Raw genomic sequence first — 22,719 nt, 5'->3', positions numbered from 1 at the left:
AGCCCAGCTCAGTTCACCATCCACCTCCTACTCCCTCCCTCTCTCTCTCCCTGCCTCCCATCCAACCTTTCAAGATCCCCCTCACCTGCAAACTAACCTGCTTGGGTTACAATTACCCACCCCCAAAGAACAACACTGAAGAAAAAGCACTGCAGGAGTGATGGAAAATTACTCTGCATCACCATTCCGTGAGTGCAAATGGCTTGCTTTCCTTGGCTGCTTAACAGGACAGCTAGTACACCAGTCATTACAGCATTAGCAGGCCAGCCAATTTCTCTGATCGTCATTCCAGATTGAATTAAAAAACACTTGTCTCAAGGACCATGTACCCACAGAAAAGCATGAATCAGTACCGCAGCCTACAACACTGTATAACACGTTTACATAACTGTTTATATAAAAGCCCTTTATACCAAGCTTTACCTATTTTGCATTCTGTCAAAATAAGAAATTGTAATACGATGTACTGTGGTGGTCTCCTCAAACTTTTTCTCTCTGAAGACCACTGAGCAAGCTGAGTGCCCAATTGTAGGGTTTCCACCCACTCTGCCCAGAAAATACATTTTACCAAGACAAATATGATTATTCATGTTCTGAATAGTTCAGTGGGGTCTTTCTCTAACATTTAATTTACAGTATATCCAAACAGTGGGATTTCGTAACCTAATGCATCCGATAATAAGCACTGAGCTCGGTTGACAGAGCCATGCAGCTTTCTTGCAGAAACTTTTGAGGATTTTACGCGTCTTCAAAGTGGTGTCCGCGGGTCACAAAAAGCTAAATTAGCATGACGAGCTGAATTAAATGTACAAGGCTTTGAAAATACAAAAGCTTGTGGTACACTTAGTGCTCCGATGACATTTCAAAGAGATACACTTGTTTTTAGTGAGAAATCTTCGAAAAAAGGACTGGAACTTCGCATTCATATGGAAAGTGTATACTAAAAGAAGAAAATACTACATGTCATCTTTCAAAATCAATATCTATCTTACCTCTACTGTATATTGTTTTATGTCCTATGGATTTGAGAAGAAAGATGACGGGTTCAACGGGAAAGTGAGCCTTAACCTTAATCCTCGCACAGCATCTAGCCTAGTTGACAAGAAGTGGTGCAATTTTCCTTATTTTTGACCACTTTTTCAAAGACGTCCTGGTTTGGACCAATGGTTTGGACCATTGGTTTTCTTAGAGGATTATTTACACAATTAACATATTATTTTACCCTTTGGTCAAAATAATAATTATGTTTTTGATTGAACACCCTACCAATTGAAAAGGTTAACATTAACACACACACACACACACTCACGTGCACACGCACGTGCGTAACACACACACACAATGTGATGCTGTTTATGACATGTAAACCTATCATCATCTCCACAGTGAGAATATCTCCAGCTCAGCTGAGTGAGAGGCTCAGAGGACGGAGGTCAGATAAGTCTATGAAATACTTAGAACCCTTCAGTATAGCCAATAAACCAAAATCTATCTCTCATGAACACTATTCATAGCTACTGTACAGAAACCATCTGAGATTGGCTGCGTTTAAAATGGAATATTTCACTATCCTCATGTTGAAACAAACATTCAGATTTGTGTTTTCTGATTGATGTTTCTAAATCCACCAGAAACCACCAACAAGACAAACACAGTTGGAGGTGACTGAATCCACATCTACCGACTGAAATAAAAGAAATGAACAGAGGATATGGGGAGTGAGATTTCAGTGCCATTTAAGAGACCGACAACAGTCTGCCAGTGCCAATCATAACCAAGCATAAACACCCTTCTCATCAACTTTCAGTTTCATAATTCCGGAGCATAGACTGTTGTAACAAAGGTCTTGTCTGTGCCGTGGTCTCATGAGGTGCAGAATACTGCAGCATAAGGACTGGCGACAAAGGTTTTTGCTGACATCCAGTGGTGGTTTTAAAGACTAACAAGCAGTAAGATATGGGTTGCATACTTATACCTCAGAGTAAAAGGGACAATCTGCAGTTCAAACAACAACAAAACAGAATTGTAACCACCCTAAAATTCATGGTCTGCGCTATAGATGCAAGGATAGTATAGATTTAACCATGTCTTGACGCTATACGCTGACAGTGTTTCTTTACGATTACATTGTTTACAAACAATAGAGTAAAACAATCTATTATGGGTTCGGAAGGGGCATAAATGTTGATCTAAGCTCATTAGGCATTTATAATTATATTTTTGAAAAGTTAAGGTGTATATATTGTTAATTTAAAAATACACAAATGGATATACCATTTGCAGATTGCCCCTCAAAAGGGATATTTTGTATCTACTTCAGATTCATTTATGGGTACCAATTGTATGTCTCTGTGCCCAGTATGAAGGAAGTAAGAGGTAGTTTCGCAAGCCAATTCTAACTAGCGTTAGCGCAATGACTGGAAGTCTATGTGTATCTACTAGAACGCTAGCAGATAACCATAGACAACGCTAGTTTGGTTCACTGAAATATCCTCTCAGAAGTATCAATGAGAATGACCAGTTCAGTCAATGGCCACATTCAGAAACATACATCAAATGACCATCAACACAAATGACCATCTCTAAGGCATGTCTTTGGATGCCAGCAAAAAAAAGTTTGAAAAATATGACTGACAAATGTGAAACATGTCAAGTTCAAATCAGAGTCCTTAGTTATTATAACACATATACACATTTCAGGCATACAGTATACTGTACATTCAGTTGTTCATATTTACAGCTGTGCTTCAGACACGGAGAAGGTTCACTTGGTGTCCCATTATAAATACAATTTCTTCACCTGAAAATCTTCCTTAAAAAAAAAAAAAAAACACAAGTGCATTGAAAGTACAGACAAATATGATATAGTCATAATTTGTGTACTCACAAGGAAGGGGAAACTACATTGAAATCCAGTGTGAATGCTCACACAAGTAAACACATTTCACAAGGTCTTCTTAGTCAATAATCAATATTCTATTCCTTACCAATCCAGTCTTGAGTAACAGAAGTGAACAATTATTTCTGTGTACTAATACTGCGTTGTGGATGGGAATAGGGGGAGCGCTCCATCTATGGTGAATGGTCATGCCCCAAGCCATGCCCTCTGACCATGCCCTACTGTCCCTGTCCTGGTCTGGTTTGGTCCAGTAAATTCTGGTATGGTATGGATCGGTCAGTTCTGTTGACCCCTGAGGCTCTGTGGTCCTCAGCTAGACACAACGCTGTCTGAGTCTGATCCAGAGGCTTCAGCCTCATCAGCAGAGGTGGTAAGGGCAGGGTAAGGCCCTGGCTGGTCCAGGTTGACATAGGTCACCTTCAGGCTGATGTAGTGCTCTCCCTCCAGGCAGGACAGGATCTCTAGCACCTCCTGGCCGAGCGTGTGGAAGTCAGGCCTGAGCTCTGGCTCCGGGTCCCAGCACTCCAGCATGATGGAGTACCTGTAGAGAAACAACAGCATAGAACAATGACAACAGCTGTCAACAACCATGACAGAGTTCCTAATGCAACAACAACAGCTATAAACGACTGTGATAGAATAGCTGTAGATCAGGAATGGGAAACTTTGATTGGGGTGATCCGCGTGCCGCCGGATGCCCGTTAAAATGATCTTACACTAGATCACTTACAAAGCATCAGGGCAGAACTGTGGCTGGTGCAGCCTGCGTCCCTTTAACAGAAAGTGAGTGATGTCATAGGGGTCCACTTCAGGATAGGGGCTCGCTCCTCTGGTCAACAGCTCCCACATCAGGACCCCAAATGACCACTGTGAAGACAAGGGATAAAGAGCTAGAAAACATTTACAAGAACTGGATCTTTAGCACCTCCTGGACCAGGTTAATTTAGCAGACGCTCTTATCCAGAGCGACTTACGTGAGTGCATCCATTTTCATACTTTTTCGTACTGTAAGACTGATACAGTATACAATGGCTATAAGAAAACTGAAGTAGTCATAATCACTCACCACGTCTGACTTAGTGGTGAACTTCTGTGTCTGCAGGCTCTCTATGGCCATCCACTTGACTGGCAGCTTGGCCTTCCTGTGGTCCTGGATGCTGTAGTACTCCTTGTCAAACACATCTCTGGCCATTCCGAAATCTGCCACCTTCACCGTGAACGTTTCATCAAGCCTAAAGAGACCATAGATAATAGACAGACTTTATAGATGGGACAGCCAGGCACTGGATTTAGAAATAGCATAAACATAACATTAACGAGTGATAGAGCTGCCCTGCACTTACATGCAGTTTCGAGCCGCCAGGTCTCTGTGTACAAACTTCTTCTGGGCCAGGTACTCCATCCCTTTGGCAACCTGTAGCCCAAAGCCAATCAGGTCTTTCACTGTTGGATTCTGGAGGAAGAGAGGTGACACAGGAGTCATTCATGAACAATATAAACGTACATTCTCTCTGACGAGCAGACTAGTGGCTATACTTTGTTATTATGAAGTATGAGGAAAAGTAGGCCTTTAACGTACCCTCCTTTCACAGAGTATGAAGTGGCGCAGGTCTCCATGTTTCATATAGGGCAGCACCACCAGGGGGAGCCCCTCCTGAGGCAGCAGGATACCCAGCAGGGAGAGAACATTGGTGTGATGGAACTCCTTCATCAGGATGCCCTCTCTCAGAAACTGCTCCACCTCCTCCAGGTCTGTGATCCCTGAGAGAGGGGGAGAATTGAACTCTGTGTACCAAGCAAGACATACACCACAGATGACTAGCACAGTTGTTTATGGCTTGAGGGCTCAGCCCAACAAAATGAGAAGAATCCACTTACTGTTCAATGACTTAACAGCACAGTGGATTAACTGTTCTTGGTTATTGTTGTCTGTCAGGTAGCCGTGGTACACAGTCCCAAAATGACCTGAATAACGACAAAATGACATCAGTGTTTTTGGGGATATGGCGCTAGTCTAGTTACATACTTTAAAAAAAAAGAAAAAAAAGAATGAACAGGTAAATGAGTAGAAATAGAAATAGATGGATTCTAATGAATATGACGGCCAGACCCATTTTGCTTCTCTTAGTCAGTATCTGAGGAGGTCCCGATCTGTTTGGCATGACAATGACCATAGGAGTTGGCAAGACAGCACAAACAGATCTTGGAACGGGTTATCCAGACCATACCTTTGCCGATGATCTGGTTGTGGTGAACGTCGAGCCTGTCGGCTGGGATCAGGACGTCTTTGACCTCCTCCAGGAGCTCAGGTCTCAGGGTCTCCAATGAGATCAGAGGTGTGGCTGAGGGGTCAAAGGTGGCAGCGTAGAGCAGGCTATGTAAGGCTATCCCTCCTGAGCCTGTCCTCTGGCTCACCTGGTTGGACCATTCTGGAGTACAGAGGAGACACGGCAAGCGAAACCATTGATTCATTGATATGAATCACAAGATTAATGAACCATAATAAATGTTCTCACCAAGGATCTTACCTTGTCGATAATCACCTGTGGGGGATTGGTCAGGGTTGCTGCTTATCCGACTGCGGACAAACATCCTTGCTAAACGAGTGTCTACTTTGGCTGAAATGTTTTCATCAACATCATGAATTACATTGCCTTATACAGTACATACTCAAAAACTTGAGATACCTAGCAGAAAATATGAAATGTCTTAAATGCACACATGGTAAGTTATTGCTTACATGACAATTGTTAAAGGCATAAAAAATGTAGGTTTGTCTAACCCGTGCTATCATTTAAGAGTACTGGTAAATGAAAGTACATCTTCTTGTAGCGAATTCCACACAGAGTAACGGTCCTCACCTTTCTTCTTCCTCCTCACATGTTTCATGGTGATGAAGGCCATGGCAGCACCAACACACAACGCAATGACAATTCCAAACATGATAACCAGTACGTTGGTGGTGTTGTTGACGAAGACCACCGTGCCAACCTCATAGGCACGCCCATTCACAAACACCTAGGACAAAAAAACTGGATATTACTCACACCTTATTCTGGGATCAGTTTGATATCGCTTTAATTTAAGGACCAGTTTACTAATGGATTGATGGTTTGCTTTCAAGGTTAGGGTCAATTCCATTTCAATTATTTTAATTTGGGAAGTAAACAGAAATTCAAATATCAATGCCTGTTAGCTCGCACGATTCTTGCCATTCTCCTTCGACCTCTCTCATCAACGAGCTCTTTTGTCCACAGGACTGCCGCTGGCTGAGTGTTTTCCGTTTGTCGCACCATTCGCGGTACACCCTAGACCCAGGAGGGCGGCTGTTTTTGAGATATTGGAACCGGAGTGCCTAGAACCGACGATCGTACCCCGCTCAAAGTCACTTAGGTCACTCGTTTTGCCCATTCTAACGTTCAATCGAACAGTAACTGAATGGCTCAATGTCTGTCTGCCTGCTTTATATAATAAACTATGACCACGTGACTCACTGTCTGTAGGAGCGATACATTTTCATGAAGGGGGTGGTGTACCTAATAAACTGGCCACTGAGTGTATATGGTAGTAGTTTAATGCCCAGACAAGAAAGTTCCTTTTGATTTCTTTTTTGACTTTGTTTTCCCTTGTATTTAATGCTTTCTATGGGCTAATAGCCCCCCCCCCCCGCCGCCCGGCTTAGACTCTTAAGGATTAAGATCAATTAGGTTAACCATTACAGTAGCTCACCATGACAGGCGAACCTTCCCTGGGGATGATGAGATCCTTGGGGATCCTGCAGGTCAGTTCGTTGTCCAGTACTTGGACTCTGCAGTTCGCACCTCCGATGGTCATTATGATCTCCATGCAGAGGCTCACCATGCTTAGCTTGTTGTGCTGCAGAACATGGAAAAACCCTTAATGAGGAATTTATTGGAGCTTGAATATTGCTGCTTGAAATGACATCTTTAAAACCAGATTACACACTGTTTCAGTTGTAAACTGGTTGCAATGAAGTCAGTTCAACCAGCTTTGCCCACTGGTACCTAAGAAATCAACTACTTACACTACTTATACAACAAAAATTGTGGTTAGATTCACCCATCAACCAATTGATTAATCTAGAGTTACTGTAATTGTTGAAAACAATGATGATTGATTGACTGACTGACTGACTGACTACGTAACTGGCTCTCTTCAAAGCTGAGTCCTGTGTGTATGATTGTGAACGTACATGCAGTGAAACCTCAGTCTGTCCAGGGCTCAGGCTCAGTACGTTGCCTTCATACTCAAAGGGGGTGATGCTGGCGTCTGGTTGGTATTCAAAGTTCTTCGTCACCAGATTGATGGCCCCGTCCATGCTGACATTGATTGAGCCCTTGTCTGTCTCATTTCTGGGGAAGACGGGGGCAAAGCATTCCATATGCGTGGCGTTTGCTGTGCCGCTGCAGACCTGGGTTATGTTCAACACATCAAATAGTGTCAATAACAGTACTCTGGGGTCATTTAATCAAATAAAATCAAAGACTGGCATTTAATGGATATTACCCCCATCATAGGTTTATGAAGTCCAGAGTTGTGAGCCCCTGCAGGATAACTTACACGATGCAGAGGCTTCTTCAGTTTGGTGGATTTGTAGTGGATCACAGTTTTGTGTGCAGAGTCCAGATTTTTGCCTTTGATGATGATCTTGGATCCACTTAATCACAGGGTTGAACAAAGAGAAAAACAAACACATGGAGACTTGGTGTTAGAGGTCAACGTTGCTGACTGTAGAAACCAGAGAAACCAGCACTATTTGCAGTTTATTCTCTATTATTATTCAAATGGTTGTGCCAGTCGCTGAAATGTGACCCAGAAAAGGCACAGCATTGTTACACAACAGGTCTTAGCTTGTTTATTTCTGTTGGCTAATCACATCCTCACTTAGGTTTACCTCATTGCCTCTAGAGAGATTGCACATTTCCTGCTCAGCATGTTTTCCCTCAGCTAAAAGTGTAGGCACTGCCCTGAATACATTTGACTTATCACTGTCTTCTTGGTCAGCAACATTTGCAGGTCAGTCAGCTAGGCCCAGAAGCACACAGATCATGCCTAGTGGCTAGTATCCATTTGTATGGCCTACCTTCGGAAGCTGCAGGCAGGCCCTATCTCAGTGATCACAGGGTTGCTCTTGTAGTGGAACATTTTGTTAGTGGACACCTGGGATTGGTCAATGACAACCCTCACGGGCACCTTCTTCACTGCTGCCACACCTTTAGACAGGCAGACTATGGAGGACATGGTCCCCGTACCCTTAGAGACACTGACAGAGACACAGTAAGACAATAACATAATATTATGGACACTGAAATAGATCCAGACAGAAACAGTAAAAGTCATGTGTACTATGAAAGGCACAGGTTCTACAGTTACAATGAGACACCCAGGCTGAGAGAGCAAATTGCACAGGTGAAACAGTAGATGCCCATAATTACCTCTTGATGGGGCAGACCTGGTCTCCTATAGACACAGTCTTAATCATCCCAGTATTCAAGTGAGGCCCTGTCAGTGTGACCAAAGTCCCCCCTACCTGAGGCCCGTAGTCAGGTATGATTTCTGTGATACTTGGCTCCTGGATAGAATTGTAGACATTAGGGTGGATGAAATAGATTGTTTTGAATAAAAAGTTGTGTCAACAGTCAAATAAATGTAATCCTCCTCACCACAAAAGTGAACCCTATAATTTGAGCCTGCCCTTGGATTGAGTAGCGTCCCTCCACCTTCCTCTCATGCACTTCCACGGTGATGTTGAGATCCTGGTATCGGCCTGTAACATTAGGGTGAATGCTACACACCAGCCTAGGAGTGGTCAGGGTGAAAGATCAGTGTTGACTCCAGCCTCAATAATAACAAAGCTATGAGGTCATTTGACAGAGTTGATTTGAAGTTTGGATGTCTCCATGCATTCTGTGTCTGTTACTTACTGTGTGCTGTTGCTCTTCTCTGACAGTACAGTGCAGGGGGTCTCTCCCACCCTCACCAGGTGGGTCTCCTTGCTGATGATGGCTGGTCTTATAGGAGACTGGAACTCCCAGCCACACAGCTTAAGCTCTGTCTCACCATTAGGGGGAGCTGTCTTAGGGAAGAACTGGATCCCCCATACAATACAATCAGAGAAACATGATGCAGTTGACTTTTCTTCAAATGCTCAACTACTCACTTCCAAATATTCTATTAACAATGTGTCGGTTTCTTCGACCCATGTGTTTGGTGGTCGTTGTTCTGACATTTATAACAGAGGATCAGTTTAAAAAGAGCCACTCCCTACTCCGGCTCCCACGCAGTCTTACCTCTGTGATGAAGGGAGGACAGGACTCATTCTTCCACTGGGCGGGGCACTCCTCCTGCCTGGAGCACACCGCCGAGCACCAGCCACACCCTGCAAACCTGGGCGCCGCCAGGCATGTGGAGCAGGTTAGAAAGTGTTTACATCCTGGCCCTTTAGGAGACACACTGAACATCTGTTACAAAGAAAGAGGAAGAGAGAGAGGTGAAGAGAGGGGGAGAGAGGGAAGAGAGAGGGGGAGAGAGGAAGAGAGAGAGAGAGAGAGAGAGAGAGAGAGAGAGAGAGAGAGAAAAAAAGGGAGCGGGAAAGAAATTGTTACAGTATGCTCTGCCTTCAGAAGTCAAAAGTAAAACAAATAAGCAAAGTGTGGTAACGAGCACTTATGACTGAATAGGAAAGGCACCTTATTTCCAACAATAAAAAGCAAGGACTCGTCGGATTGCACAGCAGCTTTCCTGGACACTTCTGTTCCCTCACCCAGAGAATAGTTGGCAAAGATGATAGGACTTGACCTCCTCAGGATGAGCTACATCAGTCAAAGACACTACAGTTATATCATTGAGCCATGGCAGACCTATGAAAGGAATGGATTTATATGTTCTACTTAAGTTGGTTAAAGTGCTGAGAGAGCTAATGATCTTCATTGGAAAAAACTGATTGTATAATGTTCACACCTGAGGAAAGACAGTCATGCACATGGTACAATTTTTGAATATAGCTCAATCTACCCCCACTTTCACTGAATCTGCATTCATGAAATAGACACTGTAATTTCATATTCTCCTACTAGACATCTCAGTGACTTTACTCTACTGCAACACAAACACACTAAACACATAGACACAGTGAGTGTACCTGCAGCAGCCTGCCGTCCTTGGTGCCAATGTGTGCCACAGTGTTGTCCCCGATGATGGTAACCAACACTGAGGTGAGCAGGACGTTGTTCATGTACCTGTTGAAGAGGTCCACTTTGTAGTAGGGTTTAGACACTAGGGTGGGACTTTCCATGCACGTAGAATTGTTCTCTGAGCTCTGCACAGACACAACACACATAGAGACAACAACATTACTCATACTGACTGACTGACTACTCAGACATGAGTACTCATTTCACACAATTTCCACTTCCCTTTTTAGATTGATTTATTTTACATTACATAGTTGTTTTTTATTTCGCCTTTATTTAACTAGGCAAGTCAGTTAAGAACAAATTCTTATTTACAATGACGGCCTACCCCGGCGAAACCCTAACGACGCTGGGCCAATTGTGCGCCGCCCTATGGGAATCCCAATCATAGCCAGTTGTGATACAGCCTGGAATTGAACCAGGGTCTGTAGTGACACCTCTAGCACTGAGATGCAGTGCCTTAGACCGCTGTGCCACACGGGATCCCACTTTGCCTATATTGGTTGTTTGTCATATCCTCCATTAAACTGCAATAAGTTAATCTGATTTGTTTTTGTAATGTCCTGAACCCACCAACCCTCCCTCCCACACACACACACACGCACACACACGCACACACGCACACGCACACACACACACACACACACACACACACACACACACACACACACACACAGAGGAAGCGGCGAGGGGAATCTTCCACTGTGAGGGAGGATGTACCCCAGCCCTGGCACCTCCAGCCCTCACCCCTGTAACAGAGCACAGCCCTAACAACACTGACACGTAAAGGAAAACAGCTATAAAACAGTAGTGAACCATGGCTTCACACTGTGAAAATAGAAAGACTCAAAACACCATCTTCGTGTAGTAAAACCATGAAAAGTAGTGCACCTAACCTAAAATGTGTTTGGAGGGTAGTTGAATGTAAGCGTTACGATACACAGAATGTATTTCAAAACAGAATTGAAGTACTTTAAAACACCAAAAGTAGTTATTCAACCTGAATATTGGTGTTTTTAAGAGTGTTGTGAAACAATAGATAACAATAGTTTTTCCACCTCTCCCACGTGAACTTGACCAAATTCAAAACAGCAATCCTTCTCAATCATTATTTAAGCTTTTATACAAAAATATGATGGTTGACTGTTGTTTTTCCACTTTACTAGTGAAATAGTAATTGAAACGATTGCCAATATTGAAAGGTTTTGTTATAAATAACCCATCAACTTCAATGAACGATGGAGATTAATTGGGTTTTCTGCCCATGATATCATTTAAGGTACTCCAGTCTTTTCCCATTGTGTTTTATGTAATTTATCTTGATTTGGTAATGTAATTTCTTCTTCTTTTTGTTAAGTTTAGTCACAACTAGGACTGTTACGGTGACCGTATTACCGCCACACCGGCGGTCACGAGTCCAAATTCCATGTGACCATTTAGTCACGGTAACTAGGCTTTTTCAAGCTTTAATGATGCTGATGCTCATTAGTAGCCTACCAAACTTGCTAACTGCCTGGTACTCAGCACTCTATTGTCCCTCTAATCACTCTGACATCAATGCAAACATAATACAAAATCTAATCCAACACTTCATGAGAGCCCATGAGCTCATGTTAAGCAACATTTCTATAGGCTATGCAATTGCTTGAGAACACAGAGTTCTGATGGCCTCTACTAAAAAGAGGAGGTTCCAATCAGCTTTCTATAGGCTTATTATATTTATTTCTCCACTTTCCTAATATTAAGCACATTGCTTCTCTTTTCAACAGGAGTATAGCCTGCCTGGCTAGCATGAAAATGAATAACGAGAAAAGCGTCCTCCATTCGCTATGTAAGTGCATAGATGACATGTATTTTTTTCCACTTCCCCTCTATCGAGACGGGTGTATGATAATGGTCCATTCTAAATCCAAACAAATTTCCCACATATATTATTTAGTATACAATTTGTTTAAAGCACTTTTATTTCCATGACTGATCAAAACACATTTTCTCATGGCTCTCTCTTGTCCCGCTGCAGCAGACACTGGTGAGCAATATGTTTGGAACATCGAATCGCAAAAAAATCACAGTATCGAATCACAATATAGAATCGTGAGGATAAGGTTCAGGAAACCAACTAGCGCAAAAATAATATTGTCAAAATTATACTATACGATATATCATCAAATATAATATCCTGATATGTTACTGTATCGATTATTCCCCCATTCACTATCAAACATGGAGTGGAATTTTAGCAGAATATACCAACACAAACACAGCTGAACATAAATAAAGCTAGTCCAGTACAGTACAATTAGCTAACCTACCTCGACATGCCTCTACCATTCCTTTGAGTGTCTTCAATAGACATTTTCATCTGATCTTCCCCACTTACAAAAAAAATGTTGGTTTAAAAACAACCCAATTTGGGTAAATATTGGGCAGAACACATTGGGTTATTTTGACCAGGCCAGTTGGATCACAAACAACCCATTGTTTTCTTTAAATTGGGTTGTTGATGCTGGGTTATTGAGCTATGATCCACCGGGTCATAGCAGAAGACTGGAGGAGGTGCTTTCAGATATTTATTTTTGGCCACCCATGACAGTAAATGTCATTCTGGGAAATCTGTTCTGTTGTATTGTCAACATGTTAAACTTCTTATGGATGGTGGCAGTATTGAGAAGCTTGGATGACTGACGTGCCCAGAGTAAACTGCCTGCTACTCACTCCCAGAAACTAAGATATGCATATTATTAGTAGATTTTGATAGAAAACACTCTGACGTTTCTAAAACTGTTTGAATGATGTCTGTGAGTATAACAGAACTCATATGGCAGGCAAAAACCTGAGAAGAAATCCAAACAGGAAGTGGTTTGTAGGTTTTCAAGTGATTGCCTATCCAAACTACAGTGTCTGTGGGGTCATTTTGCACTTCCTAAGGCTTCCACTAGATGTCAACAGTCTTTAGAACCTTCTTTGAGGCTTCTACTGTGAAGTGAAGTTGAATAAGAGCTCCTGGAGTCAGAACACTGCCAGCAGGGCATGAGGCTCAGCCATGCTCGCTCACGTGAGAGGTAGCTCAGTTCCATTGCATTTCTGAAGACAAAGGATTTCTCCGGTTGAAACTTTATTGCAGATTTACGATAAAAACATCCTAAAGATTGATTCTATACATCGTTTGACATGTTTCTACGAACTGTAATGGGATTTTTTGAGTTTTCGTCTGACCTGCGCGTCGTGAATTTGGATTTGTGAACTGAAGGAGCGAACAAAAAGGAGGTATTTGGACATAAAGGATGGACTTTATCAAACAAAACAAACATTTATTGTTGAACTGGGATTCCTGGGAGTGCATTCTGATGAAGATCATCAAAGGTAAGTGAATATTTATAATGCTATTTCTGACTATTGTTGACTCCAACATGGAGGATATATTGTATGACATGTTTTTGTGTGAGTGCCATACTCAGATTATTGCTTTTTCGGTAAAGCTTTTTATTATTGCAAAGTTTGCTTTCGCCGTAAAGCTTTTTTGAAATCTGACACAGCGGTTGCATTAAGGAGAAGTTTATCTAAAGTTCCATGTATAACAACTGTATTTTCATCAACATTTATGATGAGTATTTCTGTAAATTGATGTGGCTCTCTGCAAAATCACTGGATGTTTTAGAGGCAAACATTCCTGAACATAACGCGCCAATGTAAACTGAGATTTTTTGATATAAATATGAACTTTGTCGAACAAAACATACATGTATTGTGTAACATGAAGTCATATGAGTGTCATCTGATGAAGATCATCAAAGGTTAGTGATTAATTTTATCTCTATTTCTGCTTTTTCTGACTCCTCTCTTTGGCTGGAAAATGGCTGTGTTTTTTTGTGTGTAGGCGCTGACCTAACATAATCATATGGTTTGCTTTCACCGTAAAGCCTTTTTGAAATCAGACACTGTGGCTGGATTAACAAGAAGTAAAGCTTTAAAATGGTGTATAATACTTGTATGTTTGAGGAATTTTAATTATGAGATTTTTGTTGTTTTGAATTTGGCGCCCTGCACTTTCACTGGCTGTTGTCATATCGATCCCGCTAACGGGATTCAAGCCATAAGAAGTTTTAAGGTTGAGCACTGACGCTTTTGTAGCTTTAATAAGGCATACACAAGAGAATGAGTTCATTAAGTACCTATGTATATCCCAAAGTTGGGACAGTTACCAGATTGTTATAATATTTAAATAATGTTATATATTTTTTTAAATATTAAAACGTGCAATGTGCAAAAATATAGATTTTTCTTAATTTTCAGTTTATAAACTTAACATGATGAAAATGAATGAGATTTACTTTCACAGGCCAAAAAAAACTCTGAAACCACTCCCCCAATAGGCCACGTTTTTGGATTACACAATTTGACCATTTTCTTAAAATTTAACCCTCAATTGGGTTTCTATTCACTTTTATGCTGGGTTGACCCAGCAGATGGGTATTTTTATGTAATCCTTAGGTTATTTTCATGAGGCATGGCCTATTGGGTGCGTGGATTCCAGATAGGTATTTTTGGCCACTTGTTCATCTCATGTTTGTGCACTGCAAATGTACCTTTCCCTTCAATATTTTTGCACATTACATAATTTCATATATAAAAAAATGATTAATAACATTATTTCAACAGCATAACAAAGTGGAAACTATCCCAACACTGGGATACGCATAGGCCCTTGAAGAAATCAACTTGTGTAATCGACATTAAGATACAAAAGTGTCAGTGCTCAACTTTAACTTGTGTTGACAATATAACAGAACAGATGAAGTGGAATCAAATTTACTCTCACAGTTGGCCAAATATATCAATCTGAAAGTAACTCCCCTACTAAGCCATGCCTTCAGTCTTCTGATCTAACACGGTGGATCACAGGTCAAGTGACCTGTGGCTGGGTCAAAAATAACCCAACTTGTGTTCTGTCCACTATTTACCCAGCACTGGATTGTTTTTAACCCAGCATTTTTGTTGAGTGCTCATACAAATACTATAATCCATTGAAATGTTTGACATTGACAATATGGCTGGCTGTTACACTTTTGTAACAGTGTACTTTATTGACTTAAACACTAATGACAGTACTGACGAACGACAGCAGACAACTCATGGCGTCATCCACTTAAAACACCTCAGAGATGGAATAAGTAGAGTATCCCTTCCTATAAACAGTAACCCTACAAACACTGTTCTTCCTCTATTGGTTGAGTCAGACAGTAAAATGCTTTGAAGTGACACAGCTACTTTAAATGGAGACCATTCCCTGCTCCTTGCTCTTTCCTGTGCTTGCACTCTCTGTGTCTCATGTGCCTGTTTCCATGCGCTCATATAAAACGTGTAGGAGCCAGGCGCAGGGATACACTCCCTCCCCTTCACATTCCGTCTCTTTATCAACACCATTTATAACCTCTGAGTTGGCACACCGTACCTGCAGGTGTACACATAGTTCTATGAGCTCAGAGTTGTCAAGTTTAAGAGTCACCACACCTTGACAGCGGATATTACACAGCCAAACACTTTTTTTTTTTAAACGAATACAGTTTTTTCAATGCAGCTGCTGTCTATTTTTCCAACTATCCATACACTACATTTCCAATTCTTCTTCTTCAAAGTAGTAATTAATGTCACCCTTTAACCTAGTCATAGTCATAATATTATTACACAGCTTAATTTGTTTTTCTCAAACATAGGGCATCATACAATAGGTCAAGTCTACCCTAACCTAACATAGTTAAGATTTCGGGAACAGTGATTGCAGGGCTTTCATGTACTAAGGCAGTATCAACAGTTCCGACCCTTACAATCATGGTTATTACCATGTGCTGAAACTCAACAGAGCAGAACAACAGTATGGCAATGTGCTGGTGAGATCTGACTCATTCACCCCTCCCTCCCTCCCTCCCTCCCTCCCTCCCTCCCTCCCTCCCTCCCTCCCTCCCTCCCTCCCTCCCTCCCCCTCCCTCCCTCCCCCCGTTCTCACACACCTGACTTCCTCCTCTCATAGTACTGGGACTTCTAATAGACAATGCAATAAGAATAACCTATATCAGTCCAATGACATAGTCATGATTTTGGACTGTTGAATATCAACCAAACTATTACATATTCCTGTCTACCATCAGGCTTCACCAACTACCTAACTGAAGTCCTGGCAGAGCAGAAGAAAGCGGAGTAGGCCTGCCACTGACCTCATGAGGGCAGCTCTCGCAGAGCTGGAAGTGGCAGAGCCCCCTGGAAAGCTGCTCTGGACTGGAGCTGCAGCAGTCCTCCACTCCCTCATCAATGGCCCTGTTCACGTGGTCAATTGGGAAGGCACACAGGGCTGAGTTACTGTAGGGTTTCCCAGAGTCATCTGTCTCTGCAAACACCCCATAGAGAATGTCATCCTTCTCTCCCACTCCTAGCTCGTCTGCCAGCTCCTTCCCGGCCCGGCTGAAGTGGGCCGCCTGCAGCCTGTTATAAACCACGTCCTCGAACACCTTGCTCCCCGTCCTTCTCCTCCTCCGCCTGCGTTTGGGCTCGAAGCGACACTCCAGCACCAGCTCACGGTACATCCACACCTCTGTGTCCTTCACCGGAAGACGGCCCAGTCGCGTTTGATACAGAGAGGAGTCCAGGACGTTCTCCCTCTGGACAGACAGGAAGTAGACATAGTCCTGTGTGGAGAAGCTGTAGATGTAGTCGATCCGGTAGGAGTTCTGTAGTTGAGGGAGCACGGTCAGACCCTTCATGACCATGTCAAAGCCATTCAGGGTCGACAGCGGCCGGCGCACCGACATGGACAATCTGCCATACCTCTGTGCCACACTATCATTGAGTGTAGCCACTACAAAGAAATAGGCTGTGTAGCCTTGCTCCACGATGATGACCTCAGTGCCCAGGGGGCTGGCCAGGCAGTCAGGGCAGTCGGAGGGTGAGTTAGCATCCTGCCTGAAGAGACATTCAGATTTAGGTGGGGTACCATTAGAGTTAATTTCATGTAAGTAACAGACCCCATGCTGAGAGCTCCCACAGGAGTATAGAGAGGTAAGATAAGATGATGAGTCCAAGAGCAGGACCTCATTGTTCGTGTCCACTGAGTCCTCAGGATCAGCCTCAATGCCACACAGGGCACAGGTCTGACACTCCGGGCTGCCCACTGGGCCTGTCCTCAGCTCCCATAACTTACTGAGCCTATCACTCACTGCCTCAATGACATTCTGAGAAGCCACATAAACCTCATGCCCGTACGGGTTGATCACTATGTTCTGGATGGGTTTAGCAGTCTGGAAGTGGGGTATAGAGTAGCTAACGTTGAAATCCACCTCCTTGCGAGGGGTCCTGGGACAGGTGTACAGTCCTGAGGCTTTGAGGGTTTGTATCCACATGCATGTCACCAGGAAGGTGGCCCAGGGGACCATCGCCACTCCACACTGCACTGTTACTGCTACTGTCTGTTACCTACAGCCACGAGAACAGGAGATTTCTCCTCTCCTCCTGAACATTCTGGGGAACAGCAGGAGCTCTGTGAGGAGAGAGAGAGAGAGAGAGAGTTAGAGAGAGAAAGAGAGAACAGTCTGTAGCACCCAGCCTCACCCTACTAGAATCTGAAGTCAAATGTCTACTGTTTGCTGATGATCGGCAAACAGCAGCACCTAGATCTTCTGCACAGATTCTGTCAGACCTGGGTCCTGACATTAAATCTCAGTAAGACAAAAATAATGGTGTTCCAAAAAAGGTCCAGTTGCCAGGACCACAAATACAAATTCCATATAGACACTGTTGCCCAAGAGCACACAAAAAACTATACATACCTCGGCCTAAACATCAGCGCCACAGGTAACTTCAACAAAGCTGTGAACGATCTGAGAGACAAGGCTAGGAGGACCTTCTACGCCATCAAAAGGAACATAAAATTTGACATACCAATTAGGATCTGGCTAAAAATACTTGAATCAGTTATAGAAACCATTGCTCTTTATGGTTGTGAGGTCTGGGGTCCGCTCACCAACCAAGAATTCACAAATTGGGACAAACACCAAATTGAGACTGCATGCAGAATTCGGAAAAAATATCCTCCGTGTACAACGTAAAACACCAAATAACACATGCAGAGCAGAATTAGACCGATACTCACTAATGATCAAAATCTAGAAAAGAGACGTTCAATTCTACAACCACCTAAAAGGAAATCGATTCCCAAACATTCCATAACAAAGACATCACCTACAGAGAGATAAACCTGGAGAAGAGTCCCCTAATCAAGCTGGCCCTGGGGCTCTGTTCACAAACAGACCCCACAGAGCCCCAGGACAGCAACACAATTAGACTCAACCAAATCATGAGAAAACTAAAAGATAATTACTTGATACATTGGAAAGAATTAACAAAAAAACTGAGAGAACTAGAATGCTATTTGACCTTAAACAGAGAGTACGTACACAGTGGCAGAATACCTGACCACTGTGACTGACCCAAAATTAAGGAAAGCTTTGACTATGTACAGACTTAGTGAGCATAGCCATGATATTGAGACTACCGTAGGCAGACCTGGCTCTCAAAAGAAGACAAGCTATGTGTACACTGCCCACAAAATGAGGTGAATACTGAGCAGCACTTCCTAACCTCCTGCCAAATGTATAACCATATTAGAGACACATATTTCCCTCAGATTAGACAGACCCACAAAGAATTTGAAAACAAATCCGATTTTGATAAACTCCCATATCTATTGTGTGAAATACCACAGTGTGCCACCACAGCAGTAAGATTTGTGACCTGTTGCCACAAGAAAAGGGCAACCAGTGAAGAACAAACACCATTGTAAATACAACCCATATTTATGTTAATTTATTTCCAATTTTGTATTTGAACTATTTGCACATCGTTACAATACTGTATATAGCCATAATATGTCATCTGAAATGTGTACTGTTTATTTCACTTGCTTTGGCAATGTAAACATATTCTATTTACCCTTTATTTAACTAGACAAGTCAGTTAAGAACAAATTCTTATTTACAATGACAGCCTACCCCAGCCAAACACTAACCCAGACAACACTGGGACAATTGTGCACCACCCTATGGGACTCCCAGTCACAGCCAGTTGTAATACAGCCTGGAATCGAACCAAGGTCTGTAGTGACATCTCTAGCGTTGATATGCAGTGTCTTAGACCACAGCGCCACTCGGGAGTCTGATAATGCCCATTGAACTGAATTGAGAGAGACAGAGCGAACGAGAGAGAAAAAGAGAGAAAGAAAGACAGCCAGAGAGAAAAAGAGAAGAGTGGGTGTGAACTAAACAGAGAACTGCAGTGGCTTGATGTATTCAGCTTTTTAAACTGAGTGATAGGACATTTAATGACCAGTGAGTCACAGTTTTGTTTACTTTGCTCTCCCTACATGTGTTGTAAAAGAGACAAGATAGTATGTGTATTACTGGGGGATGGGGAGGTTTGCTAATACAATCTGTGGTTGAGAGAGTTTTTTTGTACTAACATTTTAAACATGATTTAATTATTATCCAAACAAATTCGTATGCATGACTTAAATGTGTGAGTAGCAGTCCAGACTGAGTCATTGGGGTTGCACTCTATGGGAAATGCCAACTTGTTCAAAGTTGGACAAAACAACTCAAAAACGTTCACCATGTTGACATAACTGTGGAAATGCACTGTATTTTTCTCAGTCTCGTTTTTACCTCAACTAAAAATAATACCTAACACTTTGTGTAACCCTATTTCATATGTTTCTTTACATTGTCTGATATACTTAATGTAGGAAAATATACTGCCAGAATGAAAGCGAGATTTAGCGTAGATTTGGTTCAATCAGTCATCCTCATGAGCCCTTCCCAACTAGCTAGTTTATGCTGGTTAGCTGGAAACAATAGCAGCATGGTGCTAGTTAAAACTTAAAAAAAAAAAAAAATTAACTTGTAGTATTGGTCACCATCGGATGTCAATTTGGGCACCAGGCGTGTCCATATAGACTCTCCCGAACGACAGAGCAGCGTAACATGCCAATTAACTTAGCTAAGGTAACGACAAACCGGTGCGAATTACCATTGCTGTTGTTTTGGGCAGCTGTATCACATGTCATCGGAAGTAACGTGGCCAATTTTTTCCATCCCACTGTATTTTATTTTGATTATGATAGCAGCCTATATTATAATTAACTTGTCCTATTGCATTGGTAGTAAACATTTGGATGTCACCATGATACAGTATAACGTTGCTGCTCAATGGGGAAAGTTTGCGCTGCAAGCCGTCAACACAACACCACCCAGCACAGTGTCCTCAGCTCCCGCTTAGGGAGCACTGCTGTTTGGATGTAACTAGATAGTGTTGTACCGTGTAGCTCAGTTGGTAGAGCAACACAAGGGTTGTGGGTTCGAGTCCCACGGGCGACCAGTACGGAGAATAAATGTATGAAATGTATGCATTCACTGCTGTAAATCGCTCTGGATAAGAGCGTCTGCTAAATGACTACAATGTAAATGTAGCCTGTCACCCCATACAGAACCAATCAGTCGATATAACAGGGTGACCGCTAAAGCGCCCGGTTTCTTATTCCCAAACGTGCAACATCCGGGAACGCTTGCGAAACGGGCCAGGCGTTGGGGTTTGAGAAGTGAAAGAGATCTGTTCATTTTCTCGAAATCGAAAGGTGCAACCTAGATTCGAGGCAATATCTTAAGTAGTTGAACATGTTACTCCAACCTCGCCAAAAACAACTTTATATCGAATGAGAGCCTTTGATTTGACGGCCTGGATATGCTTAGTTCGGCTTATAGCCAACGTCGCCATGACACGTGTGATCGGGGATTTCTATTGGGAGTAGTTTTAGCCTATCTAAAAACTGTCTTTGGCTAAAGCGACATTTAATATATACATTTTTGTAAAAAAAAAACCTTTTTAAATAACTATTACTCCGATAAATACTGAATGAGTCTGAACACTCCCAAATTCCAATTTAGGCAGACAAGTTTCAAATTCTCCCTGAAGTTTCTAGCCTCGAGCACTAGCTAGCTGGGAGTGCTCATCATGAAGAATGACTGAACCGAACCGAACCGGTTCGTCCCAACTCTCAGCTGCCTAACATATGTGATCAATTTGGGCACCAGGCGTGTCCATATAATATAGTCCCCCCTCGAACGACAGAGCAGCGTAAGAATTAGTGAGTTGCTATTTTGCCTACTACGTCATATCAAAGTACATTATAGATGGAACAATCTCATTCAGGATGAATTGATAACAGAAGGAGAGAAAAATACTACGTAGCCCAACAACCGGCATGCATGTTTAAGACAATTTATAAACACATTTAAAAAAGCACTGAATTGGTGTAAAGTCATATGCCAGTCAGATTGCCATTAACGTTACATACCTGAGTGCGTAAATTATGCCGCGCATCCAGTTTAATTGAACAATCTTGATTCCCAGACACAACACCAGTTGTCTAGTTGTATGTGGCACCATTACACGTTTTTCAGTTCTGTGCGAAATTATGGAGCAATTTCAGAAATTACGTGTGGGACAATACAAGGTTCCCTGTACACTCCTCACATGCCCCGCCTACGGCAATGAAGTATGTACTAATTTTGATTGCACAATCTCAGTACTGAGGTTTCTTTTCTTTCCTATGTAACATCCAGATTACTTTTTACTCTCATGAGATCCTCATCTGAAGTCACTTGAAGGACAGCAATTTTCACACTCATGAAAGCAAGAGATCACGCTGTCACTCTTCCAGGTAACAGGAAACCCAACATTCCCAACTACAGTATGTCCAAGCATTCTTGGCAGAAGGAATGCCGCTGTGGGGTAGGCCTGTCTGCATACAGTTGCCAGAAATGCATCGCTATCAGAAGAAACTCAAACACATCCCAGGAAAGAATGTGCAGTCTCAAGGAACAAATCTATTATTATTTACATGTAAAATAATTATAGTTCTACTCACCTCAAATCAACAAGACATTAAAATAATAGCAAGATCAATTACTTCATGGTAAGTGTGGACATTTATTCACTGACTAGATTTATTAAAAACATGTTCTTCTGGGGGACCAGGAACAGATGCAAAAGGCATGGGTCAATGTCTTAAAGGCACTCATGTCTTGGACCAGTTTTACTCCATCACTTTCAAAATACATAAAAAATACATATCCGTTCACCATGGTGCACATAGTCAAACGTTTACCTACAGTTGAAGTATGAAGTTTACATACACCTTAGCCAAATACATTTAAACTCAGTTTTTCACAATTCCTGACATTTAATCCTTTTAAAAAGTCCCTGTCTTGGGACAGTTAGGATCACCACTTTATTTAAAAAAAGTGAAATGTCAGAATAATAGTAGAGAGTGATTTATTTCAGCTTTTATTTCTTTCATCACATTCCCAGTGGGTCAGAAGTTTACATACACTCAATTAGTATTTGGTAGCATTGCCTTTAAATTGTTTAACTTGGGTCAAACGTTTCAGGTAGCCTTCCACAACCTTCCCACAATAATTTGGGTGAATTTTGGCCCATTCCTCCTGACAGAGCTGGTGTAACTGAGTCCGGTTTGTAGGCATCCTTGCTCGCACGCGCTTTTTC

General features: G+C 42.3%; 1 protein-coding gene across 1 annotated transcript; it reads right to left on the bottom strand.

The window, feature by feature from the left end:
• Positions 1 to 1,719: 1,719 nt before the first annotated feature.
• LOC106582756 (macrophage-stimulating protein receptor) lies at positions 1,720 to 21,799 on the bottom strand. The gene is made up of 21 exons (XM_014166146.3): positions 21,509 to 21,799; positions 16,326 to 17,641; positions 10,062 to 10,238; positions 9,610 to 9,732; positions 9,211 to 9,381; positions 8,845 to 9,008; positions 8,584 to 8,719; positions 8,356 to 8,492; positions 8,004 to 8,183; positions 7,481 to 7,577; positions 7,113 to 7,331; positions 6,629 to 6,775; positions 5,761 to 5,917; positions 5,428 to 5,517; positions 5,128 to 5,328; positions 4,778 to 4,864; positions 4,479 to 4,660; positions 4,243 to 4,352; positions 3,966 to 4,131; positions 3,630 to 3,766; positions 1,720 to 3,440 (listed from the first exon to the last, which is right to left on the bottom strand). The coding sequence occupies exons 2-21, from the start codon at positions 17,535 to 17,537 to the stop codon at positions 3,209 to 3,211; spliced, it is 4,125 nt and encodes a 1,374-aa protein (XP_014021621.2). The 5' UTR covers positions 17,538 to 17,641; positions 21,509 to 21,799; the 3' UTR covers positions 1,720 to 3,208.
• Positions 21,800 to 22,719: the final 920 nt, after the last annotated feature.

This window comes from Salmo salar, chromosome 22 (assembly GCF_965601325.2).
Source record: "Salmo salar chromosome 22, fSalSal1, whole genome shotgun sequence".
Classification (NCBI taxonomy): Eukaryota; Metazoa; Chordata; class Actinopteri; order Salmoniformes; family Salmonidae; genus Salmo; species Salmo salar.
The sequence above is the reverse complement of the archived record's forward strand: the minus strand, read 5'-3'. Positions and strand labels throughout refer to the sequence as shown.